General features: G+C 44.3%; 1 protein-coding gene across 1 annotated transcript in view; it reads right to left on the reverse strand.

Moving 5' to 3' along the window:
* SUFU (SUFU negative regulator of hedgehog signaling) overlaps positions 1–21,777 on the reverse strand; it is an 89,607-nt gene extending 67,830 nt beyond the window's left edge. Inside the window, exons 1-2 of the mRNA XM_054382328.1 lie at positions 21,584–21,777; positions 14,860–14,994 (exon numbers count right to left, since the gene is read on the reverse strand). Of these exons, the coding sequence (XP_054238303.1) occupies positions 14,860–14,994; positions 21,584–21,777 (329 nt within the window). The remainder of the gene's footprint in view (positions 1–14,859; positions 14,995–21,583) is intronic.
* Between the last annotated feature and the right edge of the window lie 2,104 nt (positions 21,778–23,881).

The raw sequence follows: 23,881 nt of genomic DNA on the forward strand, positions 1-23,881 counted from the left end.
TGCAGCAGAGTACCCAGGGCGTTTTTCACATCAAATAACTCAGCTTAAGAGGATCAAAAGCCAAACTAGCCCTTTGCTTTAAAAGCAGCTCTGAAAACCTGAGGCTTTTCAGTTTAAATCAAAGCTATTTGCCAACGTATTTTCATTATCACTTTTGCAAGGAACCAGAGGAGGTTTGCCTCACTGCAGTGCAAAATGGCTGGTTTTCTGAAATTCTGCTTTTGAAAGCTCTGCAGTCTGGACAAGGAGCAGAGTGTACTAGGTGTTTATTTTTTGAGAGTATGTGCACATAAATATACTCGGTGAAGCAATCCCTGAAAATGGAACTTTACGTAGGGAAATGCTGGCCCTTCACTACAATTATTTCAGCCAGAGAACAAGAAGAAAGCTCTTCCAGACTATCTGGGGATAGTTAGGACTGCACTTTTCAGTTCTGTTCCTAGCTGCTCCAGGGAGAGATATCAGCTCTCTTCTGGGAAGTGAAGGCAGGCTCGCAGTACTCTGAATTAGCTGGTCCCAGCTTCAGTTTTCAGCTCCATCACCACTACTTTCATGAAGCCACTTAAAATGTCTTTTGCTTCAACTCACTCATTGCATTTCCCCAATATCTTCTACAAAGAAACTGCTTCCTACTTTGCTGCTGCTTAGCTATTCTGATACTGTTTTGAAGGCTGCATAAATACAGGATCATGAAGTATCACTACATCTCTAAGCCTATCATCAGGAAGTACTGCTGTTATTTCCATGAGAAAACAATTTAAGATCCACCTCCATGTTTACCCCCCCACCCCAAAAAACTAAACCAAAACACAACAAACACCCCAAACCAACCAAGAAACCCCAACCACCCAAAAAACCAAAACCAGCAAAAAGTACCACAGTGATTGTCAATCCACAGCTTTCAGTGCTCCTATCAGGAGATTTTAAAAGTTGGAAAAGGTGGTTAAACCAATCTGATGGACAGTGACTAAAATCTAATTGATGAGACCAAAGTACTTCAAGGTCAAACTCTTATGGTTTTAAGACTGCACAGAAGATGATCACAGATGCTGCATCATAGGAGAAGCATTCAGCAGGCTGTTACAGCCACTGAGTGGAACACTATAGTGTTTCCATCTCCCAGGAAAGACATCAGGCTAGAGCTGATGTGCTCCAAACAAGATTATGCAGAGACTCAATCTTCCGAATTCAAGCTCCAGGTGCACGACACAATGCCTTCCCACTGTAAGACAATGACTTTCAGACTCCAGAGCTTCAGGGAGGGGATTTAAAAAACAAAACAAAACAAACCAAACAAACCCCACCCTAAAAAAAAAAATAGAGATATACATGTAAAAAGGTGACCCTACCTAGTGCTTCCAACACCTTGCCTAACAGGAAATGGTTGCTCTTAGTGCAGCTCTCACACAATGTTTAGTGTCTCATTCAAGGGCCCCGGCAGCACACTGGGAAGTTCCTGTGAAGCAATTTCATAAGAAAACAGGCAAAGCAATCCCCCTACATGAAAGGTTTAAAAGTATGCAGGAAAGTTATTTTGACCAAAACCTACCTGCTTACTCACAGACTCTCCTGTACTGTCCTGTGGCATTGAGAGAAGCATCAATATTAAAGAAAAAGATATTAAGACATCTGAGAGAAGCAGGGGGTGGTTATCTGGATGTTAGATGGTTATCTCTCCAGACAACTCAACAGGAAATTCCATGAGGTCTCACCACCCCAAACTTGGGTGCAGTGCCTTACTGGACTCCTTTCTAACTTAAGAAAAAGCTTCATGCATAAGCAGGAAAATGCTGATGCAAAACCAACACATGCTCAAAGGTTTCTGTTCATGTAAAATCAAGGTCAGAAGGCGAGTGACACATGCTGCTTGAGATGCCAGTCTATGGCTATGCCCACAGCCATTGCTTAGAGCTTGCTCTTCCAGTACATCATATCAAATGTGTAAGCCATCAACCAAATGGAAGCCCTTTCTAGGAACAGCAACTTAAATTGTTTTTAGAAAATCAATGCAACATTTAAATCCAAACAGACACAGGAGCATTTGCACTGCAATTATCTGGAGGCAGGTTTCTCAGATTTCTGAAATACTTATGTAGGATCTGCTTAGAAAAGCTACATTGAGATAGCTCCAAGTAAAATTTATGAATCAATTTGTGCTGGTCAGTATGAAAAAGAACTGTGCTTCACTGAGCTACTGTTCAGCAAGTGAAGTGCTGTTACAGGGCAGAGGGGGAATAGGAAACTTAAAGTTTCACTCACACATACAAAACACTGATTTCACACATTTTACTACTGAGCTTCTTCAAAACTCAGCTAGTGACAATCTTTGCCCTCAAGTCTGGAGATTCACAGTTTTTGGTTTCTGTAAATAATGACTGTAAATAATGTTGATACAAGAGATAAATCAATTTCCCCCCCAAACTTTCAGAGAAAGTCAAGTCAATCTTACTCCTAAATCTGTAGACGCACTTGTCTTACGAGAGTGTCACTTGAACTATGTGATAATACAGTACAGGTTTCCAGCAGCTTTAGACATAAGGATCATGGAAATTGTGTGTATTTTGTAGACCTGACAGGCTAGCCACTTTTTAAACGTCTAAATCAGTCAGGCATGTGAGAAACACTTGGCACACAAGTGTCATTAAAATACATTCATGCCAGTCACCTACTGAAAGGCTGGGTGCTGGGTTTGTTCAAAGAAATCTGAAAGAGAGGAGATCTTATTGCTCAACTTTACCTATTGGGATGGCAAAGGGAAGAAGCAGTCAGACCTTTTTCAGAGATGCACAGGAAAACTGCCAAGGTAGACTTCAGTTGCATGTAACTGGAAATCTTTCTTACATGGCAGTGATCAAACCCTGGAACAAGATCCAGGGAGGCTGTGAAAGTTGACCCTCTGAGCAGGCATCAGCTAGAAACTTCTGGAGGTCTCTTCCAACCTAAGTGATCCTATGAAGCATCATAGCCAAGAACACAGGTATGAACTTTTACTACTGGTAGTGTGTCCAACACTGAGCTGGGTGGGCCCACAGCTGATAATTCTTGAACTCATTTTGACAGAAATATTCAGCTCCTGCCCAGTCATATGGAAAACAGCTCCTGAACTATGCTCTCTCCAGCCTACCGTGTTAAAGTAAACCACCATCAGTCTTCAGGTCACTTCAGTGTACTGCGCTGCAAGTTAAGGCAGTTCAGAGGTTGCTTCTTTGAGGTTCAGCTGCCCATGCTATGAAAGCAGCAGCATCTGGAAGAAGGATAGGATCCCACGTAGCTGCTGGAGGTTAAGCTCTTTGAGCTTAAGGCTTGGAAGCAGCATTGTCTCATTCTGGAGAGCATCAGCATAGTTATATACGTAAGGATACTGCCTTTAGGTAAAGACAAAAGGCTGTAATGGCCTTGTCAGTGCCAGTGGGGTCTCTCTGCTTCATTATTAACACAAAGTCAATAAACTTCAGAATACTCCCAAAGTCATAAAACTTCATCATCCCAGCAGATTAAGTTTCAATCTCTTGTCTGCTACAAACTTCCCATCATCCTCAAAAGGTTACTTAAGAATTTGACTCTCAGAGGTAAAATAATGATATTTCTGTGCTTCAAAGAGTAACGTGACACACTCATCATATAAGAAGTGCTTATATACTGCATCTATCAAGGTCACAAAAGCTGGAAATTAACTCCACATTCTGCACAGCATGGGCAAATACTGAAAACAGGAAATGGCTAAAACTACAAAATATGAAACAGGAGGCTGCATGGGATCCATCACTCTCTACCCCAGCAAATGATGTCTACTAGAGGGATGTTTACTTTTTATTTTCTCTGTTTTATGGTACATGGATGTAGCTATACTAGCAGGTGATGGTTTGATCTCCATTACTCATAACTAAACTGACAAGACCAAGCAATTTCATCTTCACGATTTCCACAACACATATTAAGAAAAAATAGAACACCAAAAACCCTGTGTGAAATCGAGTGACTAGAGGATTGGCCATGCCTTTCAGCTTGAGAGCTCATGCATTTCTCCATGGAGCCACCAAGGCTTCCCACCTCACAGCCAGTGGAATCTGTCTCAACTCAGTTAAGGTGTTCCTGAGAGCAGGGTCTCAACCACCACCTGCAGCATGCTGCACTTCAGAGCTACTTCATTTCTACAAGGTCCAACAGAAGAGTGCTCTCATTCGGCCCAAGCTGGAGGTGATTCTGCAAACAGCACATGGTCACTGTGCCACACCGTGCATTAAGGAGGACAAACCATTCATCTGCATATGGATCCCATTTCATATTGGGACTGAATCCCTAGCTCTGATACACTGGTCTTGGCATAGCCTGCAGGGAATGGTATTACATCTCCAAAACTCCACCTAAGGCTTAGCTGCAACCTCATCCAGCAAGAGAACATAAGCCAAGGGCCAGTTCGAGCCAGCATGACTGGGCAGTATAGTACAGCTGTGCTTGGTAAGCAGCTGGGAAAAGGGCACCAACTTTCCTCGCAGTGTCTGCTGGCTCCTTCCTAGCTCCTGCTGTGGTAAGTTCTGCAGCTGCTGGGAGGAACCCATTCGCATAACAAAAGCGGCTTTCAAAAACAGTATGGGAGGGTGGAAAGAGTAAGAGAAAAACTCAAAGCCAGAAGCTACGCTGACAGCTATAGTTGATTTTTTTTTTTCCCCCCAGCATTGCTTAGAAGCCTCAGGTGAGGATCAGGGCTCCAACACGTTACATCAAACACAAACATTGGTGTCTCCTATTACTCTCCCCCTGACTAAAGAACACAGGTTAAAAAACAAACACCAAAAAACAACACATGCAAAAAACAGCTTTAACACACCTTTGAGCAACTTCTTAAGACTCTCGTACAATTAATTTCTGAGTTGTGTGATATATAAGTTTGATGAACAAAGGATATTTAGGAGTTTTTAAGAACTCAAGCAGTGTTTAGGCACTCAAGTATCCTGCTGGATTTGGGATTTAACCTCTGATCTTTCACATTATTTAGCAGTGGAAATCAAGAGAACACTTTACCTGCTGAGCTGTTACATAGTCATATCTCATTGTAAAAAGTGCACTCAAAAACATCATGATGAGCATCATAAGAGATCTTAAATTACACAGGAAAAGGCTCTTGGAGCTCAAGCTGCAATACCAGGAAAAAGAAAGCACCAAACTGCTGATGAAAGAGTCCCAAAAGGGAAATAGGAGACTGCTGCAATGAAAAGTCTACTTTATCTTTTTTGGGTTTGGGGTTTTTTCTGTGTGTGTGTTTTGGTTTTTTTTTAATCTACATTTAAGTGTTAAGCTTCTCCTGCAAGACTTGTTCCTTTGAAGCACTGGAAACTTGCTGAGATAGGAATCATAGACCAGTATTTTTGATCCATAAACACCTGGCTTGTGGATGCTACATGGACTCTCATCCTTTGCAAGACAAAATGTAAAAGGATAAATCTTGGCCTCTTTAAATCAAACAAAGGATGAAGGAAAGCATTATTCCCTGCTTCCTTTCAGGGGGTCTAGGCTTATGTCTAAAGATTTTAATAGTGGCAAAACAGTTTTGCATTTCAGCCAAACCACTTCAGTTATACCCAGTAATACCCAGGGTTCAGCACACAGCTCAGCACCACTGCAGTTACAGAAAACCCTCCAATCCATCTCTGAACACTAAATTCTTTGCTTTCCTTCTGGGTAAAAAGGAATTCAAGGCCCAGAGACATATTATTTTTGCATAATACAGTTATACATATGGATTCAACTTAGCTAGGAAATGTCAACTTAAGGCTTGTCTTCATGAGGAAATTTACTGTAACTAGCCTACCAGTATAATTATATTGCTGTAGTTCTACTGGTAAAATTCCCCTGTTGAGCCTTATTCATAACAACAGCCGCCTTTATGGTTTATTTTTGTCAACTATGCCAAAAAAGGCCCCAGCTCCAGAAAGGCCACAACAATTCACAGGGGAGGAGAGGAAGGAGCTCTGCCAGCGTAACTGGAGCAGCAGAAAGAATAACAGTATGGAAATGGCAGTATTTCTCTACACTAATGAAAAATTACAAAAATTAGTGAAATGTTGTAAGAAAACAATACTGCACAGTATTATTAGATGTATGTGCCAGTTATGTCACATTTCACAGCTTTGGTAAAGCTCCCCAAGCCAGGCACTGCTCTGCATCAGCCCCTCCAGTGCATCCTTTTGTTCTCGCCTTCTCCCCAGCTGCTGCAGTGCACTTCCCAGTGCTCTTCCCCCATTCCCTTACAGGAGCGATGCTTTGCAGCCCAGCAACTGTCCCGGGCCTCTCGGACAGCACTCCAAAACAAACGGGTGTAAAAGACCAGCCCCTCTGGTTTACAGTTTGCATCTCAGGGATAGCTGAAAAGCAAACAGCACTCTTTGCAAAAGGGATTTTAAAACAATTGCCCTTCACTTCGGCAGTGCAAGAACGCTGAGCTAGACAAAACAATGAGCCATCTGTGCACTCTTCCCTCCTTCCCTTGTCTCTGTCCTCTGGGCTTAAATCAGAGCTCCCCAAGAATGGCCGAGTCCCCCTTCACCTCCGCCCACCCTGTTTAGATCCTGCTAAAAACCAGTTTTTTGGTCTTTTGCTTTTTGTTCTTAAGAGCCCTTGCAAACCCTTTCTTTAAACCTAAGTCCTTTGTCAGGTGGTATCCCATCTACCCAGCTTTGTCAAGTGCTCAAAAAAATGCATCCTACCAGATGATCCATTCCCTGTTTACTATCCCTGGAGGCAGAGTTGCACTCAGGAGTCCTAGCCACCCCTTTGTCCAAGGAAAGGAATACCATTTGAATGGGAGACCACCAAAGATTTGCAGCCCTCTTTTGTTAGTCTGGTGTCACTGCCTATTGGGCCTCAATTCAAAATTGAGATGACAGTAGAGAGGCAGCCAAGTTAGCTAATTGCCATGGAGCTTCCAGCTTAGGACACAAAAATACAAACAGCTCAAATTTGCAAATACAACTGGTAATTCAGTTACCAGTGGTAATTTGTGGATACCAGTTGTAACCGCTGTCTCATGAAGAAACACAGACTATTCTAGCACTAGTCCAGAAGGCATGTTCCTAATGCTAAATCTGTGTTGAGAGGGGGGAAAAAACGGGATAAGGTATTAACAACAGCATTCAGATGCATCTCTTTGAACATTAATTTTGTTAGTATCATTATTCCACACAGCAAAGATATAAAAAAAGTCAACCCTCCTTTGAACTCACAGCCAGAATGGCCACACAGCTCAAAGCATGCTTATGCCTTCATGTTCCACTGAAAAAAAGTCCACTATCTTTTAATTTTTACATTTTAGAACATCCTAAACAGATCTTTATCACATAACCCAATCTTTCAGTCAAAGACCCAACTTTGATCCCCAGTCACTCCTCTTCCCAGCAGGTCGAACTCACTGGGAGAGCAGAGCCTGCAAGCTCTCCCACGTCATTCAGCACTAACCCAGCTGGGAGATGAGAGTAAGGAAACCCTATTTCGGGCCAACTCTCCTCCCATGGGCCAAGATCATAAATGTCACAGTTCTGCTGACAAAAAGAAATCATCCAGTTTGTGCCCCTGTCCCTGCATGGCAGCGAGAGGCTCAGCTTACAGGGGTGCCTGTGCAGATGCGCTACCGAACAGGAAGCAGACCTTGCCTTCAAGAACGCTCGGCTATAAATCCACTTCCAATCTTTTTTCCTTCTTTTCTTTTTTTTTTTTTAAATTGAAAACAGTCCTTCTTATAAATTCAACTACCGTGCTGTAAATGTTAAATGAATTTCCTTAAAAAAAAAAAAAAAATTAAATTCCAAATCTATCACAGTTCAAGCATGCTCTCGCCCCACAACCTCCACAGGCGGAGATAGACCACGGCACAAAGCAGACTTCTCTCCGTAGGTGGCCTACATCTTTCATATTATTAATGATGCTAACTACCTCCAACAAATGACATTTGGAATCCAAGTGCATTCTGCCTGGGAAGAGGGGGGAAAAAAGAAAAAAAAAAAGAAAGATTTCCCCATGGCGACCACAGCTTCAAGGGAGGTCTGCCTCCACCAGAGAAACACAAGTCTTAGTCTTGGTGCATTGCTTCAGTTGTTGGAGGGACACAGTCAATGGGACATGTAAATAGACATGATGCTTGGTTTAACCATTTTTTTTGGCCTGGGAAATAAGTTATGGAACCTTAAGTGATCACAATGATGCATATGCTTCCTTTAAAATGTCACCACAATTTTTGAACTCATTGGTAAAACTTAATCAAGTTCTTCAAAGGAAGAGTTGTCCCCAGAATACCAGATTTCTACAAGGTAGACAAACGCAAACAGGCAGATAGAAGAGAAGAATCTACAGGCTCTCCCAGTAAACCATCGCAGGAGAAGCACAACTGTGTTTCTAGACACCAGAGAATCCACACAGGTGAGACCTGTTAAAAATACTCTCATTTTTTGGAAAAACTCAGTTTAAGACAAATCTGTTAAAAAACAGACCTTACTGCTCCCCTGCACCTAAATTACTGATTTCATCTCTGAAGAATTCTTAAATAAGCTGTTAAAGGGAAATACACTTTTTGCCAGCTGCATGTCTTCTCCCTTCCCACTCTGCCATGAACCTTCCTCTCCCCCCTGCTTCAGACAAAAAGACCAACTGGAAAAATAAGCATTACATTTGGGGCCAATTTTTGACATAAACAGGAGACCTAGAAAGAAAAACGAAGTCCAGAGTATGGTGCCCATCTTGGACTCTTGGACTCCTCCAAGTCCTAGCTACTTTCATCTCTTTGCTGAACTGATGTTTGCCAATGTCCTACTATACCATTCCCTTTAGCTGGTGGAGATGCTCCACCTCCAGCAACAGTATACAGAAGAAAAATGTCTTCAGTGCATTGGCAAAAGTTCAGTTCCCACAGATAAAGCCATGGCATCACAAAGCAGGAAATTATGGAGACCTGGAAGAAGCTCCTCAGGGTGACTGCAAAACCCCAGAATTTCACTGCTTTTGTGGCTCTTCCCCACAACCAACCCACCACAGTCACATCTCACAGAAGTCTGACCCAGGAGTAGAACCACAATTTCATGATTCTCAATCTGAGGATATGTCCCCAAAACTCAACCTCACCACCTCACCTGCCTATGCCATCTACTGAAGGAACTGCCACACAGCCAGCACTGACACAGCAGGTGTCCTTCAGCTTCAGAGATAACAACCTAGTGAAGCAAAACTAGGATGAGGAAGGGAGGGTTTACACATCTATGCTATTATTTAAGAAAGTCACCTGGGTCCTTTGTGTTAAGTATGCTTCAACATCACACTTGAAAGCAACTGCTCACCATGAAACTGGAAGAAAACCTTGGGTATAAAATAATTTTCCTTAAATTCCAGGCTCAACTCCCAAACTGACCTGATTTGATGTTTCATCTCTCCAAGGTAAACATGAACTCTACAAAATCTGAAAAATGGATGCATAACAACCACCACCCCTTCTCTGATTTACTATCTTCCCAAAGGCCTCTTACTTTATTGCATTTTCATGAAAACAAAGAGCAGAGTCAGTCTCTACAATTTTAAAAGTGTTCATTGTCACCTTGGAGTTCAGAGTAACATTTCAGCAGTGCTTCAGACATGTGGTTTATAAAGCACTTAGGGACCCATTAAATACCAAAATGTAAGGCTAAAGGCTGGCAAGCTGAGGGCAGGGAGTTTTTAAATTTATGAAAGGCTACAGAACTAAGAGGCCACTAAAGTGACAGCTGTCAGCACCACTCCATCCTACATTCATGCAGGCTCAAAGGAGAAGCCAGCATGCACTCAAAGGAAAGAGAGCACTCGTTCCAACTTTCAGGCTATTTTCTAAATACTCTTTTCAAACTCCTTTCATACTTGGAAAAAGCCTTCCAGAAAACATCCACTCCTCTGCAAGCCTTGCATTTGTTACCTGATCCAGTTTTGCACTTCTTTTTCTTCCTCCTAGCTCTAACAAGCATCCTTGCCCTTTTACAAGTTAAGGTCATTCAGAGGATCTATACAAACCAGCAGAACACAAGCTGGAGTGGAGATCTTGAAAGGCTCATGCTTACCCTCACCTTTAATAGGGAAGCACCACCCACAGAGACAACATGTTAACCCGGCATGCACTGCTCCGTCCTGATCCAAACAGAAAGTAGTGCAAATCAAAAGGACCACAGTAAGCTGGAACCTGTTGTCTCCACGGGTGGTACCCTGCATCTGTATTGGAGATGAAGGCAGCTGTAATCTCTTTGGTTTTATGCAAATAGGATGCTGTTCTGGCTCCTGGCTAGTTGCCAGGGGAAAAAAAAAAAAATAACACACCAACCTCCCCACCCCCAAAAAGAAAATCTGCCCCCAAACCCAACAAAACCACAAAAAAAAAAACCCACAAAACAAAACAACAAACACCACCCTTCTCAACATGAAGTTTGCACAGACCAGGAAACCCAATTGCAATCTGCATAAAAAGCTAAATATCAAAACACAGTCGGCAAGTATCTTCTCAAGATGTGGGAATGCTACAAGTTAAAATCTTATCTCTTAGCTCAGCCATAATTTAAGTTTTGCTTTCTGTTGTGTCTTTCAATTACAACCTTGCAATTTTAATACAAATAAGCATATTCAAGGTTTTCAGGAATTCTATCATATCTTGGATCTCATTTTCCACACACTTTTTAAGCTGTTAACAAAAAGGGTGAACACTTGAGCTACAGGGACAGAACTAAAGATTCAGCCTTGGCCTTAGAGAGAACTGAAGACAGAAGTCAGTCTGGTGAAAACACACATCATTTCCCAGCTCCCTGGACAGCCCTGCAAAGCCCTGTGTCAGCACAACCCAGGGCTGGGGCACACCATGGCATCACAGTAGCAGGAGCTGGCATTGCCACTGCTTGAGTCCAAGTCCATCCATGCTTGCTGACACTGTCTTCCTCAGGCATCCATTCTCCACGTGGGCAGAAATCACTCTCATGCCTGGCAATTGCAAGAAGGATCAGGTGCCTTAGACCTGCTGACAATCTGGCATCTGGCATTGCCAGCTGAGGCACAGTGCTTTGTGCAGACACGTGGGGGCACATTCCTTGCTGTGGGGCAGTAGCTGCCAGCAAGGGGTGGAGAAGGACACAGGAACTGCCTCCTTGCCCACAACTGCACTGGCCAGATGCTGTCTGTCAGTGTGCTCACACACTATACACATTATTTGTCACTGCAGTGCAGGATCTCTTCAGAAAGGAAGAACAGTCCAAAATCAGGCTCTACTCTGACCCTGCTGAATACAGTAAAAGCTATACAGTGGTTTTGATTTGGAAGTATAGAAAAAGTTAACGATTGATCATAACTTGTAAAAAATGTCCTGGAAGGATTGCTGCTGTCACTCAAGTTGTGCAACATGCTCGACAGGAGAGACTCATTGCCATGCAAGCAGCTTGGCCTGAAATCCCCTTGAAAGGCCTGTGGTTCCCTGATGCTGTCATGATGTCATGATTTAGGATTTTCAGAGCAATCAGCCCAGCACAGCTGGTGTCATGGTTGCCATTAAACCATGAAACACTGAGTGGTTTTAAATGAAAAAGGTTTCCCCGTTCAAAACTCTTAGATTTCTTCCTTCTTATTTTTGTAGACTCTTAAAACCAGACCAGTTCTGTAAAGAAGAGTATAGCTGATACTTAAGCAGAGCAGGAAATAGTGCTGCTTTAACTGAAAATAAATCTGTCAACAAGGAGGCACAGGGAGAGCTCTACTTCAGACTTTTCAGGTTCTTATTAAAAAATATAAATTAAAGTCAACATTTTCATATTACTTGCTACATCTGTTTGCTATTCCATTATAAATAAAAATAAAAGAGCCTCCAGTTCAGTGTTAGTTCACACAACCCCCCAAACAAACAGTCCTTTTCATTTACTGCTGCATTATAATTGGTCTAGACTGTACTGTATTACCTGATGAGATCCACAAGGAATAAACTATACACTACCCAAAGTCAAGTCCTTTGACAGTGTACTATCCTTCCCTTTCTAAAGGATGAAGCACAGCAAGGTTACGGAAACACAATCCTACAGCAGAAGCCTTGCTGAGTGCCACAAGGAGATTCATCTCTGCAGTCTTTACAGAGAGAACTGGGAAACAAAAAAAACTACAAACTCACTCCTATCTTCAGAGGCCAGGGCAGTTAGGTAGAGTCCAGTGACACACCACCTTTAAAGAGTTAAACAACCTCCCTGTCACCCTATGCTCCTGCCAACTGTCCTATAGCATGCTTTACCTGCAACGGCAGACTCCCAAAGTCCTTCAAGCAACAAAGAGACTGATACCCATTTTCCTAAACAAAAGCTTTATTAAATTCCCTGCTGGAGAACAAGAGCCTTTTGAGTGCACAGGAAAAGCACTACACCCCTGCAGTGTGCACCAAGTGCTGGTCTGGTGACATTGTAGTTGGGTTTCAGGAGTCATTAGCAAACACCAACTGCTGCTCAGCAGCTTTGGAAATATTCTCTCTGCCTGCCTTCAGTGCTAACTTCAGGTTCAACATGTAAGAGATGTGTAGGTTTGGGCAGGTTTTCACATACATAATTGTGTATTAAGCCTTTTTGCCACAAAGGCAGAGCCAGCCTTCTTGACAGCACATGTAATATTAAGTTTTGGAGCTTTAATAATGAGGCTAAAATAAAGCCAACAGGTGGCAGACTGAAGACAGGTGAACAACTAAGGGTGAATGACACAGGGACACCTCAGTGTGGAGCTAGGAACACTGTTCCAGCCACACAGAGAGAAGGGAAATCAGTGTATTCAGAGCACAGAGATCACTTGATAGATCTGAGGTCTGTGCTCAAGAGGTTGCAGCTAAGATCCCCAAAGCAGTGCAGCAGTGAAGCCTTGCTATTTGTTTGCAGTGCTCAGCTGCAGCAGGCTCTTACAGCACGGTGCCAGGAGCAGCCATGGCATTCCAGCTCTAAGCCTCTTCACAGGCTCATGTATGCGCAGGGCATTCAGGGACTTCAGACCTCCCACAGCATGGCACAGACTTTGTTCTTGTTTCACTCAACAGGCTGTGGAAGTCACCTGCAGCCTATTTTTAGAGATGAGGATTTCATTTCTGTGCCCTGCAGCCGGCAAAAGGCATATTCCACCACCTCAGTCAGAATTTCCAGACTAAACCATATGACAGTATGAAGCATTAGGAAGTCTCCCACCATAAAAGTGGTGTGATTCCACCTGTGTGATACTTTCACTCCTTCAGCTCCAATCAGTCCACCACAGAACAACAACATTTTTTGATCTATCAGGCAGGTTTTGGGAGTGAGAAGCCAGAGCATGTACCAGGGCCATAATTTGCAGCTTCATATATAAAACCACATCATCATTCATGTCTTCATGTGAGACTCTCACATCCACTCCTTGCTCCCACCCTAAACCATTAAGAAAGAATCTGCACAAAGAGAATAGACTTATCACAGAAAAACCTCAGGCTGAGAAGTCACCAAAGAAAGGAAGTCAGCACAGTACTACTTACTCGTTCCAAAATTAGTCCCATCAAAACCAGATGGTAAACACAGATCACCTAATCTTGGCATCCTTAGATTTTAAGTGGCAAAGATGAAATATTATCTGAGAATGAAGGCACCAAAGGCCTGCATGTCCATGGCAGGGTCTCTTGTGGAAGTGAGGGAAGAAAGCCTTTAATTTCACTTCTCTTAATTTCTTTCCCTTGCCCTATCTTTCCTCTGCCCCAACAACTGATGGCTGAGGTTTGTTGTCAATAGATATGTTGGTTAAAAGTCCCAGGCAGATCACTGTGACACTAAGGCCCTGTATAAATTCCAGTCTTAAGGGACTTGTTTTCTGAAAAACAGTTCTGTAATCACAAACATGAGACAAAAAAGAACCAGGGGAAACCACCTTGGGTTTCTACAAAACTACATGGGTAACGTTAAAGAAACTGCCTGACTGCTGCTGCTGCTGCTGCAAGAGAAGCATGTAGCTGAAATAAAATTAGTGGTCTAATCTTAACAGACAGAAGAAGGAAAACATGGTGGCCTTTGCTGCACCATTCATCAAGGCCATTTATCCTGCAACTGTGAAAAGTACAAAGACAGTTTTAACTAAACAGTGACAGCAGAAATCTTCTGCCATTTCTGGCTGGTTAAAAGGCTATGTTCACAGCCCACAGTTTGGCTACTGATACTCACTTTAACTGAAGTAAGGAGCAAGATCAATAAAAGACAGAGAAGACTAAGGTTAGATCATGCCACATGTCTGGTCTAATACAAAATGCCTACTAAAGACCACCCATACCAACAAGCTAAGATAATAATTTAATTACTGGAGAGAAAAAAAAAAGGCAATTAGAAATATATGCTTCTGTTACACAAATTGGTACTACACAGAAGCCACTGGGGTGGCAGTCTGGTGACAGTAACACTGCTGTGCCAGCAATAGGAAAAATGCCCTTACAGCAGTTTTCCAGAGGAAGGCATTTAACATGCACAGGGAGGGGTCAGGATTCAAGCCTATGACCGTAACAGACTAGCAAGAATGAAAATAAAAACAAAACAACATTCAGTTAAAAAAGAAAAAAACCCTAACCAGTTAAAAGAAATTTCAAAAAATAATTAAAAAAATAAAATCACTTGATTTAACGCTGCCAAGGAAACATATTGCATTCCAAGCCTGCAGAGGGGAACACAGTAATTCTTCTACATCCAAGAATAGGCATGTGTCACCCCTTGCAAGAACAGGGCTAGGGTATTCTCAGCAGAAAACCAGCTGTTCAAATAGTAAGAACAGCAGGAAAGGGTTTGACCTACACTCCTCCAAAATACAACACACAGAGCAACAGAACTACAGAACTTAAGTGACACTTACTCATGCACTCTGTTGTCTCCATACAAGTCACTTAACCCAAAGCTGATGTAGTGCCAGTGCTCAGGAACATTCAGCGCTGGGTTTCCCAAGTTTCTGTACATGCTAACGTAGTCCAGAGGGTCAGGTCCTCCCAACCTGCATTAAAAAACAGAAAGATTCTTAGGTAAGTTATTCTACAAGTGGCTGTACAAAGACCTGCTTTAAAACATAGCTAGCAAGAAAAATGACATTAGAATGTTAAAGTTACTTCAAAAAAAAAATTAAAACTGAGGATAAGGTTGGGTTAAGTCCAGAAAGCTTCAAGCACAGGAAGGCAAAGTGCATGCATGCGACATACTACCAATGTTTTTAACATTAAAGCATAAAACCCTCTGGAAAATCATATTAAAGCTTCCACAAAACACAAAGAAAAATGAAAAATGGTATTGGTGAAAGAGCAATAGCTGTATCTGCACTGCAAACTCCTAATTCAGTCCAGAGACACACACTTCAACTTCAAAACAATACTGATGCTATTCCTCAAAAACAGAACTTGAAACAGCCAAGTTTTGAGGAAAGTAGTCCATACTTCTGAACATAGATATGGCAGTTAAAATAGTGGAGAACAAACAACATTGATTCAGAAGAATGAGTACCAGAACTCGTAAAATACACCATCTGCATTAACCAAGGACAAGTTAGCCAAAATGCAAGACTGCACCCTCTGCTTCAACATAAGGATGTGTTCCTTAAAAGAATATTGCCTAGAGGTCAGTGCAGCACAGCCAGACTGTGTTAAACAGCAATAACCAAGGCCCAGAGCCACCCTTGCTGTTACAAGGCAGAAGGAGAGCAGCCTGGTGAGCCAGCACACTCCTCCTGCCATTCGCCATCCTGTCTGCCCGCACAGAGGCAGGTCAGCTCCCCACCAAGGGAAGGAATGTGCTAGGCTGTTTTGCTCACTGTTTGCCCTGTCAATCATAAAACATACAGGTAGAAACAAGCAAGGAGCGACAAGGCATCAAGCCACCCACCACAAGCATTTAGGGAATAGTGTGAGCAGCTCTTTTAACTGTTTCCTGCCTTGGATTCACTTCTTCAAGTAAAATACTGTCACCTGCTCCAAATGAGAAAATTCAAACTAAGGTGATCACCTTCATTCAAATCACTTATTACACACCCATTTCCCCTTCTCTCTATTGCCTGTTCTGACCCTGAGACCCCACCATCTGCAGGTTGCAGGGCATGCCTGTGCTTCCCTCACTAGGCCTGGGAGTCTGTGTCATCATTACGCAGGCTAAAACCACAGTGCAAACTGCATTTGAGCACCTCAGTTTTGTTCCCTGATTAAAGTACCACTGTCTAATATCAAACAATGTCAGGCTTGGCCAGAAGCATCTAGCCTCTTGTAGTACACTCCACTACTATTCCTCCATGCCTCCTGGAAGTGTTTCTGCTTCACCTATGGAGATCTGTACCTTGCCTTACCACAGAAACTCTAGGATGATCAAACAGCAAAGTTTAATTGCAATTATCCCACTCAAGACCAGTATACTTCTCAGAGTCCTATCTAGCAGCACAGAAGAGTCACTGACAAGCATGTCAACCCTCAGGTATGAGTGCAACCAGACTGCTGGTACTAAAGTCAGGAGTTGCAACCACTGGCTTTAGTAAACAGGCAATCAGAGCAGAGAGGTTTATCCCTGAGCTTGTACAATTATGCCTAAATCACAGGGTACAGCCATTTCCTGAGGTTCATTTAGCAGAGACCTTTGAGAAGACAGGTTTCTTTCAGAGCTGAGGCAGCTAGCATTAAAGAACAGAGGTGCTATGAAATCACTTTGCAATTTGGCACCAGCCTCACCAGAGCCACAGCACCTGGGTCTCCCCACAGGAGAGACACCACAGCTGGAGAAATGAATCTAGCCAGGTAGCTCATCAGTCTGGCAAGAGGCCAACCAACACCAGGTCCAGCTGACAAGCAACACACCTGTAAGAAGGCACTTTCCAGGATGAGCTCTGAGAAGAGATAACGTACAGGGGACTCCCCAAGTTTATAATCTGCAGGGAAGGTGCTGCCAAAAAGGGCCATGAGAGCAAGCTTCCTGTTGTTTCCAGAAGGCCCCTACATGCTCTGCTCAGATTGCTAGTGACAGCAACACACTATTAGAAATCCTCCTGCTGTCCAACCTTATTGAGTCTGTACTAAATAATCTATCAGCTTTAATAACCTATCAGCTGTTGCATTAAAACAGCCTGTGGGCTCTCTCCACAAGTGTGCTGTGCTGCCTCCCTCCTACTGCTGCAGGACAAAAACAAAGCAGGGTTATCTAACAGGAGGGTTTTTCCATAGGACAGCTTCCCTCCTCTAAAGTCACATAAGGCTACCACAGCAGCTCCAGGCCAGCTCCAGCTTCACAGCCCAGGATAGCAGAGCAAGACAGAGGGGATGAGCATCCCCCTGTAGCAGTGGCACAGAGGTGGACTGACAAGGGCTAAGTCAGAATTATGCACCTAACAAGCACCATCTTTAAGGCATAAAATGAAAACTGGTAAGCAAGTGTGGGGAATGCATGTTAGACACTGGGGTGAAGCAGAGTTTTACGCTCATTGGCAATTTGTGAACATCTATTCTCAAAGTCTAGAAATAGCTTGAAACACCCAGAGAAAAAAGAGCTGCCCTCTGATATAATCCATCTCCACCTACTCCCTCTCACTGGCACCAGGTGACACTGGTAGCTGAGACCTCTGCCACAGATAAACACTCAGGTGGCTACATCCAGAGCATGGCACCAACACCTCAGCCAGCACTGAGGCTTCCCATGCCAGCAATTCCTGTATCCATGATGCAAGCAGCCTGGCAACTTCAGCCAGGATAGTCACTTTCACCTGAGGAGTAGTGGTGAACAGCAGCAGCCACACACAACTGTTACCCAACTGGGAAGGCTCCAGAGCAAGGGAGATCATTACACTGACCAAGCAAACCAGTGAGAGAGATTAGCAAGTGGTCAGTGTAACTGTGTAGGATTTGCAATGAAGGGAGATCACCTCCACCTGTTAACAACTTGCCCCCCACACAAACCTGCTTCTAAACTGGGTTTAGCAACACATTAAATATCAAACAACTCACACTGGAACACTGCTGACACAGGCACTTTGTACTGACAACACACAAGACAAACCCTTAATGCTGCTCTTCTCCAGGACAGAGGCTGATCCCTGAGCACACTCCTCCCCATGGCTACTCGAACACATCTGCCAAGTCTGCTGCAGACAGTGAGCAAGTCCTGCCTAGATCACACCAGGTGAGCCAAACACCTCTCCCTCACTCGTGCCTGCAACCTCATGTTTCTCTCCAAACACCAAGCCCCTCCAGAACCCACAGCATCACACTAGGCAGGAGGAGGATACAGCAACACAGCACCAGTCAGCTCAGGGTAGCTGAGCCATGTCCTGCCCAGCGCAGACCTGGCCACAGTTAGTTACCCACCAGCTGGCATGCTGCATGACAATCCAGAAAGTCATCTTTACTCCACAAGAACTTTGCAGGTTTGGAAGGGAATCAGACAAAAGGCTTGCAGCACTATTAAATTTTGAAAAATACACATCCAAGCCATATACTTATCCTGAAACCACTGCAACTGCAGAAGCATCCAGCATTATCTTTAAACCAGCTACCTGGAGCACAGCTAACAACATACCTGTGGCAATAATGCCCAGCAAAGGCTACTCAGCACAGATACTTCTCCAGTTCTGGTGGCAGGTTTCGCTGCTATGTTAGCTAGTCAAGTGCTGCTAGTACCTGCACCATCCTCCCACCCACGGCTGCCTGTTGCAGGGTATGACCTTGTATCACAATCTACATATCAGTACAGGCATTCACACAAAGAGCTGGAAGCGTTGGAGGATTTTATTAAGAAGAGCACAACTTCAAAGCCAGAGGTACAGTACAAATTTGTTACATTCTCTATTCATAGAGTTCATTCAGGAGCAAGAAGGGCAGCCTCAGGGGAAACTCAGTATTTGCATCTGCACCAAGAGTCGTCTTTTGACTGATGTTTAGAATGCTCTGAAGTTTCTATGGAAGGAGAAACTCAAAGTGGGCAGAGAGGAAACAGCTCCACGAGGGGGGAAAAAGTGGAAAATCCTTAATCCATTCACCATGTAAAGTCTTTACTGGATTGTCAGCAGCCACTTCCCAGTAGCTGACAACAGGACTACTTGTTACAGCTACCTTAGAAGTAGTTCATGATTCTCAAGTTGCTACAGACTACAGGTCAGTGCACCGGCTTTTGAGTACAGGGGCTACATTCAAGAGAGGTGATGAAAAACCAACAGCCTATTTGAAAACCAATTTTGTACCTTCCTTGGTGATAGTTTTCTCAGCAGCAATTCTATACATCAAGACATTTCACTTAGACACATTTAACCATGTTTCAAAAATAAAAGCGGATACAGGATATCAACAGAGAGAAACTCCTTCTCAGTGCATTGCCTTTGTAAATACAGACAGGAACTCGTCCAAGAAGTTCCAATTGCAATAACAAAATCTCTCCCAAGATATGCAAACAATGTTTCTTTAAAAAATTACTAGTTCCTTGAAATAATGCACGCAGCTGAGCCCCTTTATTTAACAGCAGGTACACTGCTCTGTGGATTCTCCAAGAATTACGAAGGAACCAAGGATCTGCTCTGCCCTGCAAGCTGAAGAATACAACTTCAGCTGCCTGAACAAAAAAATTGCTGTTAGAGACACTGATACATACATTAAAAGCTGATTGGTGTTACAACATTTCTCTAAGGCAGGGAACTTTGTTCAGCAATTCCCTCTTCTAAACCAACTAATAGTCCGCAGCCTAGGCAGAGGAGGACAGACTAGCAGAGTGAGCAGCAGCAGAAGTCATTCCACTAGATGTAAAACCAAGCTCCAAGTTTCACCTACCACAGGGAGAAAAAGCACCCGTAGCATCCATGTAAGTTCCACCTTGCACAAGAATTTCCTGCACTGGAGAGCTGTAAGAAGCTGCTATGATCAAAGCTCTCAGCTCTCGATGCCTCAGAACTGAGCTGACAGTCAGAACTGCTAAGTGGAAAATGCTAGGATAAACAAGCCTTCACACTACTTCTTACTTGCAACTGGCCACCACTGGCCAATAGCAGTTTTTCTAGTGTTTGAGCTCCAAAAGAAGTGAAGCCTTAATGAACCCTTCAAGCAGTCAAGCAGCAAAGTTTCCTCCCAAACATTTTATCTCTGCCATTCTTCATTAGAGACTTATATCTCCTTCCATCCCACGCAAACCTTACACCACTCTAGTCAGTACTGTTTTAAGCTGTTGATGGAAAAGTGATGACTCCCAAACCAAAGTGACTGGAAACTCATCCAGCTTGAATATCTAGATTAGATATAGGTGTTTAAAAAAAAAAAAAAAAAAAGAAGACTGATCAGACCACCACTGCACTACTGACCCACACAGATAATTGAGAAATTATTTGTATTTCAAGGTGTCAGACTTACAATATCTTATCTTGGGCCACTGTACCAGTTTAAGTTTAAAAAACCCAAACAACTTAAGCAATAAGAGTTAACAGACTATTTCTTGCTAGAATCTTCTTCAGAAGACAACAGCAATAGCTTGGTTGTCAGAGAAGAACACAAGAAGAGAACTATTCTGCAGTTTCTCAGGATGCAACCAGATAGAGATGTACAGGTTAAAAGGAACCATAAATAAAGAAGCTGAGCGCTAACTAACTTTTTGAATGCTGGAGTAGATTGGTCAATGTCAGGTCCAGCAAACACTTGGGGGTGACCTGATCACATTCCTTAGGCCTGAAAGAGGGGGCTGAGCAGCAAAGTAATAGTAAAAAGCAAAAAGAACTCCTCTTCGCACAGGGCTAGACACTAGACAGTTATCTGAATAGCTAAGCATCCAAGTACTTCCTCCATGCCACCCTCCCACATAAACAACTGCTGTTACTGGTGTCAGACACTGTGTCAGCAGAGACAGTAAGCAGCAGATTTGCAGTCTGTGATAACACATGGCTGTGCAAGGGCTTTGCCCCATGGGTACACGCATGGCATGCATCTGGATTGGAGGCTGGAACATAGATTCAGTCTGGTCGGTGCTAGCCATACTTGAACTCCAAGCTACAGAAGACAGAGTTTGTCTCCTGTCCAGCCCTCTCCCCTCTATGGAAATCTCTCAACTGAGTAACACACATTCCCTCTTACTATGACTTGCCCCAGCCAAGACCCTCATCAGACATCTCTCAGGGAAGAAACGCAAGTACATGCTCTTGTCTTCAGTGCATCCCTCTCCAGACCATTCTTCCTCTTCTCAGTGCATCCTCCCCGCAAAAAAACTCCAAAACACACTCCCAGGCATCCAACTGCACTCTCAAGGCCTCCTCCTCCAGATCCCTTGCACACACTCAAACCTCTTACACATCTCAACCTCAACACGCAAGCCCCCGTCTCTTCCCTCGCAGTAACCCTCCCCAGCCCCACCACCTCTCCCTCCTCCACCCCATGCGGTGTCCCCAGCCCTACTGCTGCCCCTACGCCTCCCCCAACCCCACTACTCCTCCCTCGCTCCACTGCTCCCTCCAAACCCTCTCCAACCCCACACAAAGCCCCAAGCCCCACTACTCCCCACAGCCCATGCAAGGCCTCTAGCCCCACCGCTTCACTCCCCAGCCCCACACAAGGCCCTCGGCCCCCTCCAGGCCTCAGCCACGGCCGCCTCACCAGTACTTGAGGATGGCGGTGACCTGGAGCGGGTTGGGCTGGTCGGGGTAGAGGCGGCGGCACTCGCCGTAGATACCGTGAAGCCCCGGCGGGAAGAGTGATGGAAAGGAGCTGGACCCGGACCCGGACCCGGACCCCGAGCCTGAACCCGGCCCGCCCGCGGGAGGACCCCCGCCAGGCCGTACGCCTTCCATGTCCCGGCGGCGGGGACGGCGCGGCGGAGGTGGCTGGTCCCGGCCCGGCTCAGCGCAACCCGTTCGACTCCGCTCCCGAACCAGAAGCGCGCCCGGACCGGACCGGCCCAAGCGGCGCTGCGCGGCGCGGAGCTGCGGGAGGAGGGGGCAGGCCCCGCTGCCCGGGCGACGGTGAGTGACACAGAGCCTCTGCCAATGGCGATGCGCCGCTCGGGGGGCGGCCCAGCCGCTTCCCTCCTCCCCGCCACGCCACGCCACGCCGCGAGTCCGCCCTCTAGCGGCGGCGTCTGAACACGGCGTGGGGCGGGGCGAGGAAAGCGGAGCGGGGCACGCTGCAGAGCTGCCGGGAGTCCCAGGGCTATGGGGTGGGGTCCTGGGGAGGCCGGAGGTTACCGGCACCCAGCTGGGCCCAGCGATAAGGGAGGATTCGGCCCGCGGTAAGGGGCAGTTGAGAGGCCGCGGTGGGCAGGGGCTGGTGGAGTACTTTCCCCGGCCCTGGCTTTCCCGTTTGTTTGTTTGTTTGTTTGTTTGTTTTTTGTGCAGGGCACGTCCTGCTCTGGGGCAGCTCCCTGGCCGCAGCATCCCTAGCCTCAGTGTTCGAGTCTGTGTCTGTGTTGCCTGAAGAAGTGGGGTTCGACATGGCAGAGGTTAGGGAGCTGCTGCTGTGGGACTTCGTCTGTCTGTACAGCTGAGCTTGCGGCTCAGCACACCCCTGTGCCGTTCATAACTCTGGGTTTCTGCAGGACCATGGTTGCACTCCAAGCCATGGCTAGCTACTGGTCTTACTTCCTTTACTACTGCACTGAGGGCTTTTGTTACTGCTATCTTTATACCTTCTCCAATTCTCACCATGCCTTGATTCTCCATATGCAGCTTTCTGTATCTGTAGGTACCTCAGAGGCAGCTTTGAAGCAATACAAATAGGTGAAGTCCAAGGGCTGTCCCATGGAGGATCTTAACCTGTCTACTAAGCACACTGAAGATCTGGCTTATTTCTGAGCTGCAACTACATCTGTGGTCATGCAAGGCCTTGTATGGATATGTGTGTGTGTGTGTATGTGTGTTCAGTAGTCCTACACATCCTTGCCAGAGCAGCATCCTGCCTTTTTATTTTTTTCTAATCAGCATAGAGAAAAAATGAGCTATAGAGTGGTAAGAGGATAGGATCAGTGCTCCTGATGGTCACATTTCTCATTTAAATAGCTGAGAGTTTATTCTAAAATCAATATTCACAATATACCTTTTATAAAATCACATATGGTCAAAGACTGGCAATTAGACAAATTACTATCCACTGACAAAGGAGGTGAGTGGTTGGTATTCTCATGAATCACTGCTTCCCATAACAAACACTATTTCACTTGTTCCCTTATTCTGATACTACTTTTTGTCACATCCAGTCAAGTCAATTACAATCAACAGAGGAGGTAACTATAACTAGAGTTATGTATGAAACACTGTGTTGGCTTAATACACACGTAATGAGTCTCTCCTGGCATTTACTGAGGCTACACTTAAAGATAATTTAAACCCTTCTATCCTGCTGTATAAAAATATCTCTTTGCAACTAGGTGAATGGGGAAAATCACTAAAAAATAAGTACCTGAGATGAGACTATCTGCTTGGGCTAAAGACAAACTACAGAAGAAAAGTCTTGGTGTCTGCATGAAAGATGCAGGACAAGACAGCTGAGTTGCAAACCAGCTGTCATGTAAACTGAGCAGTAACGTAGTTCATTCTAATTAATTTCAAAACCCAGTGTTGCTCAGAGTTTCAAATAAATGTATCATTTTAGTATCATTTTTAGTTATCAATTATTGAAAGTACCTTTAGGACATGTAACAAATGAAAAACAACAAGGAACACAATTATTTAACAGTGTATTCTTTGTACTGACACACTTGTTATCTGGTTGCCATGCCTCAAAAAAATACAGAGAAACTGGGTAATACAGACCTGTTATGACCAGCAGCTTCTGGATATGATCCTATGAAATAGAAGGGCAGTAAAATGTGTTCATTAGCAGTAGGTTCCCTCTACTGAAGGTTATAGGTTATGCCACCATTTTTTCTCTTTTCCTGTCAAAAACAAAACAAAACAAAAC

This window comes from Indicator indicator, chromosome 7, assembly GCF_027791375.1.
Source record: "Indicator indicator isolate 239-I01 chromosome 7, UM_Iind_1.1, whole genome shotgun sequence".
Classification (NCBI taxonomy): Eukaryota; Metazoa; Chordata; class Aves; order Piciformes; family Indicatoridae; genus Indicator; species Indicator indicator.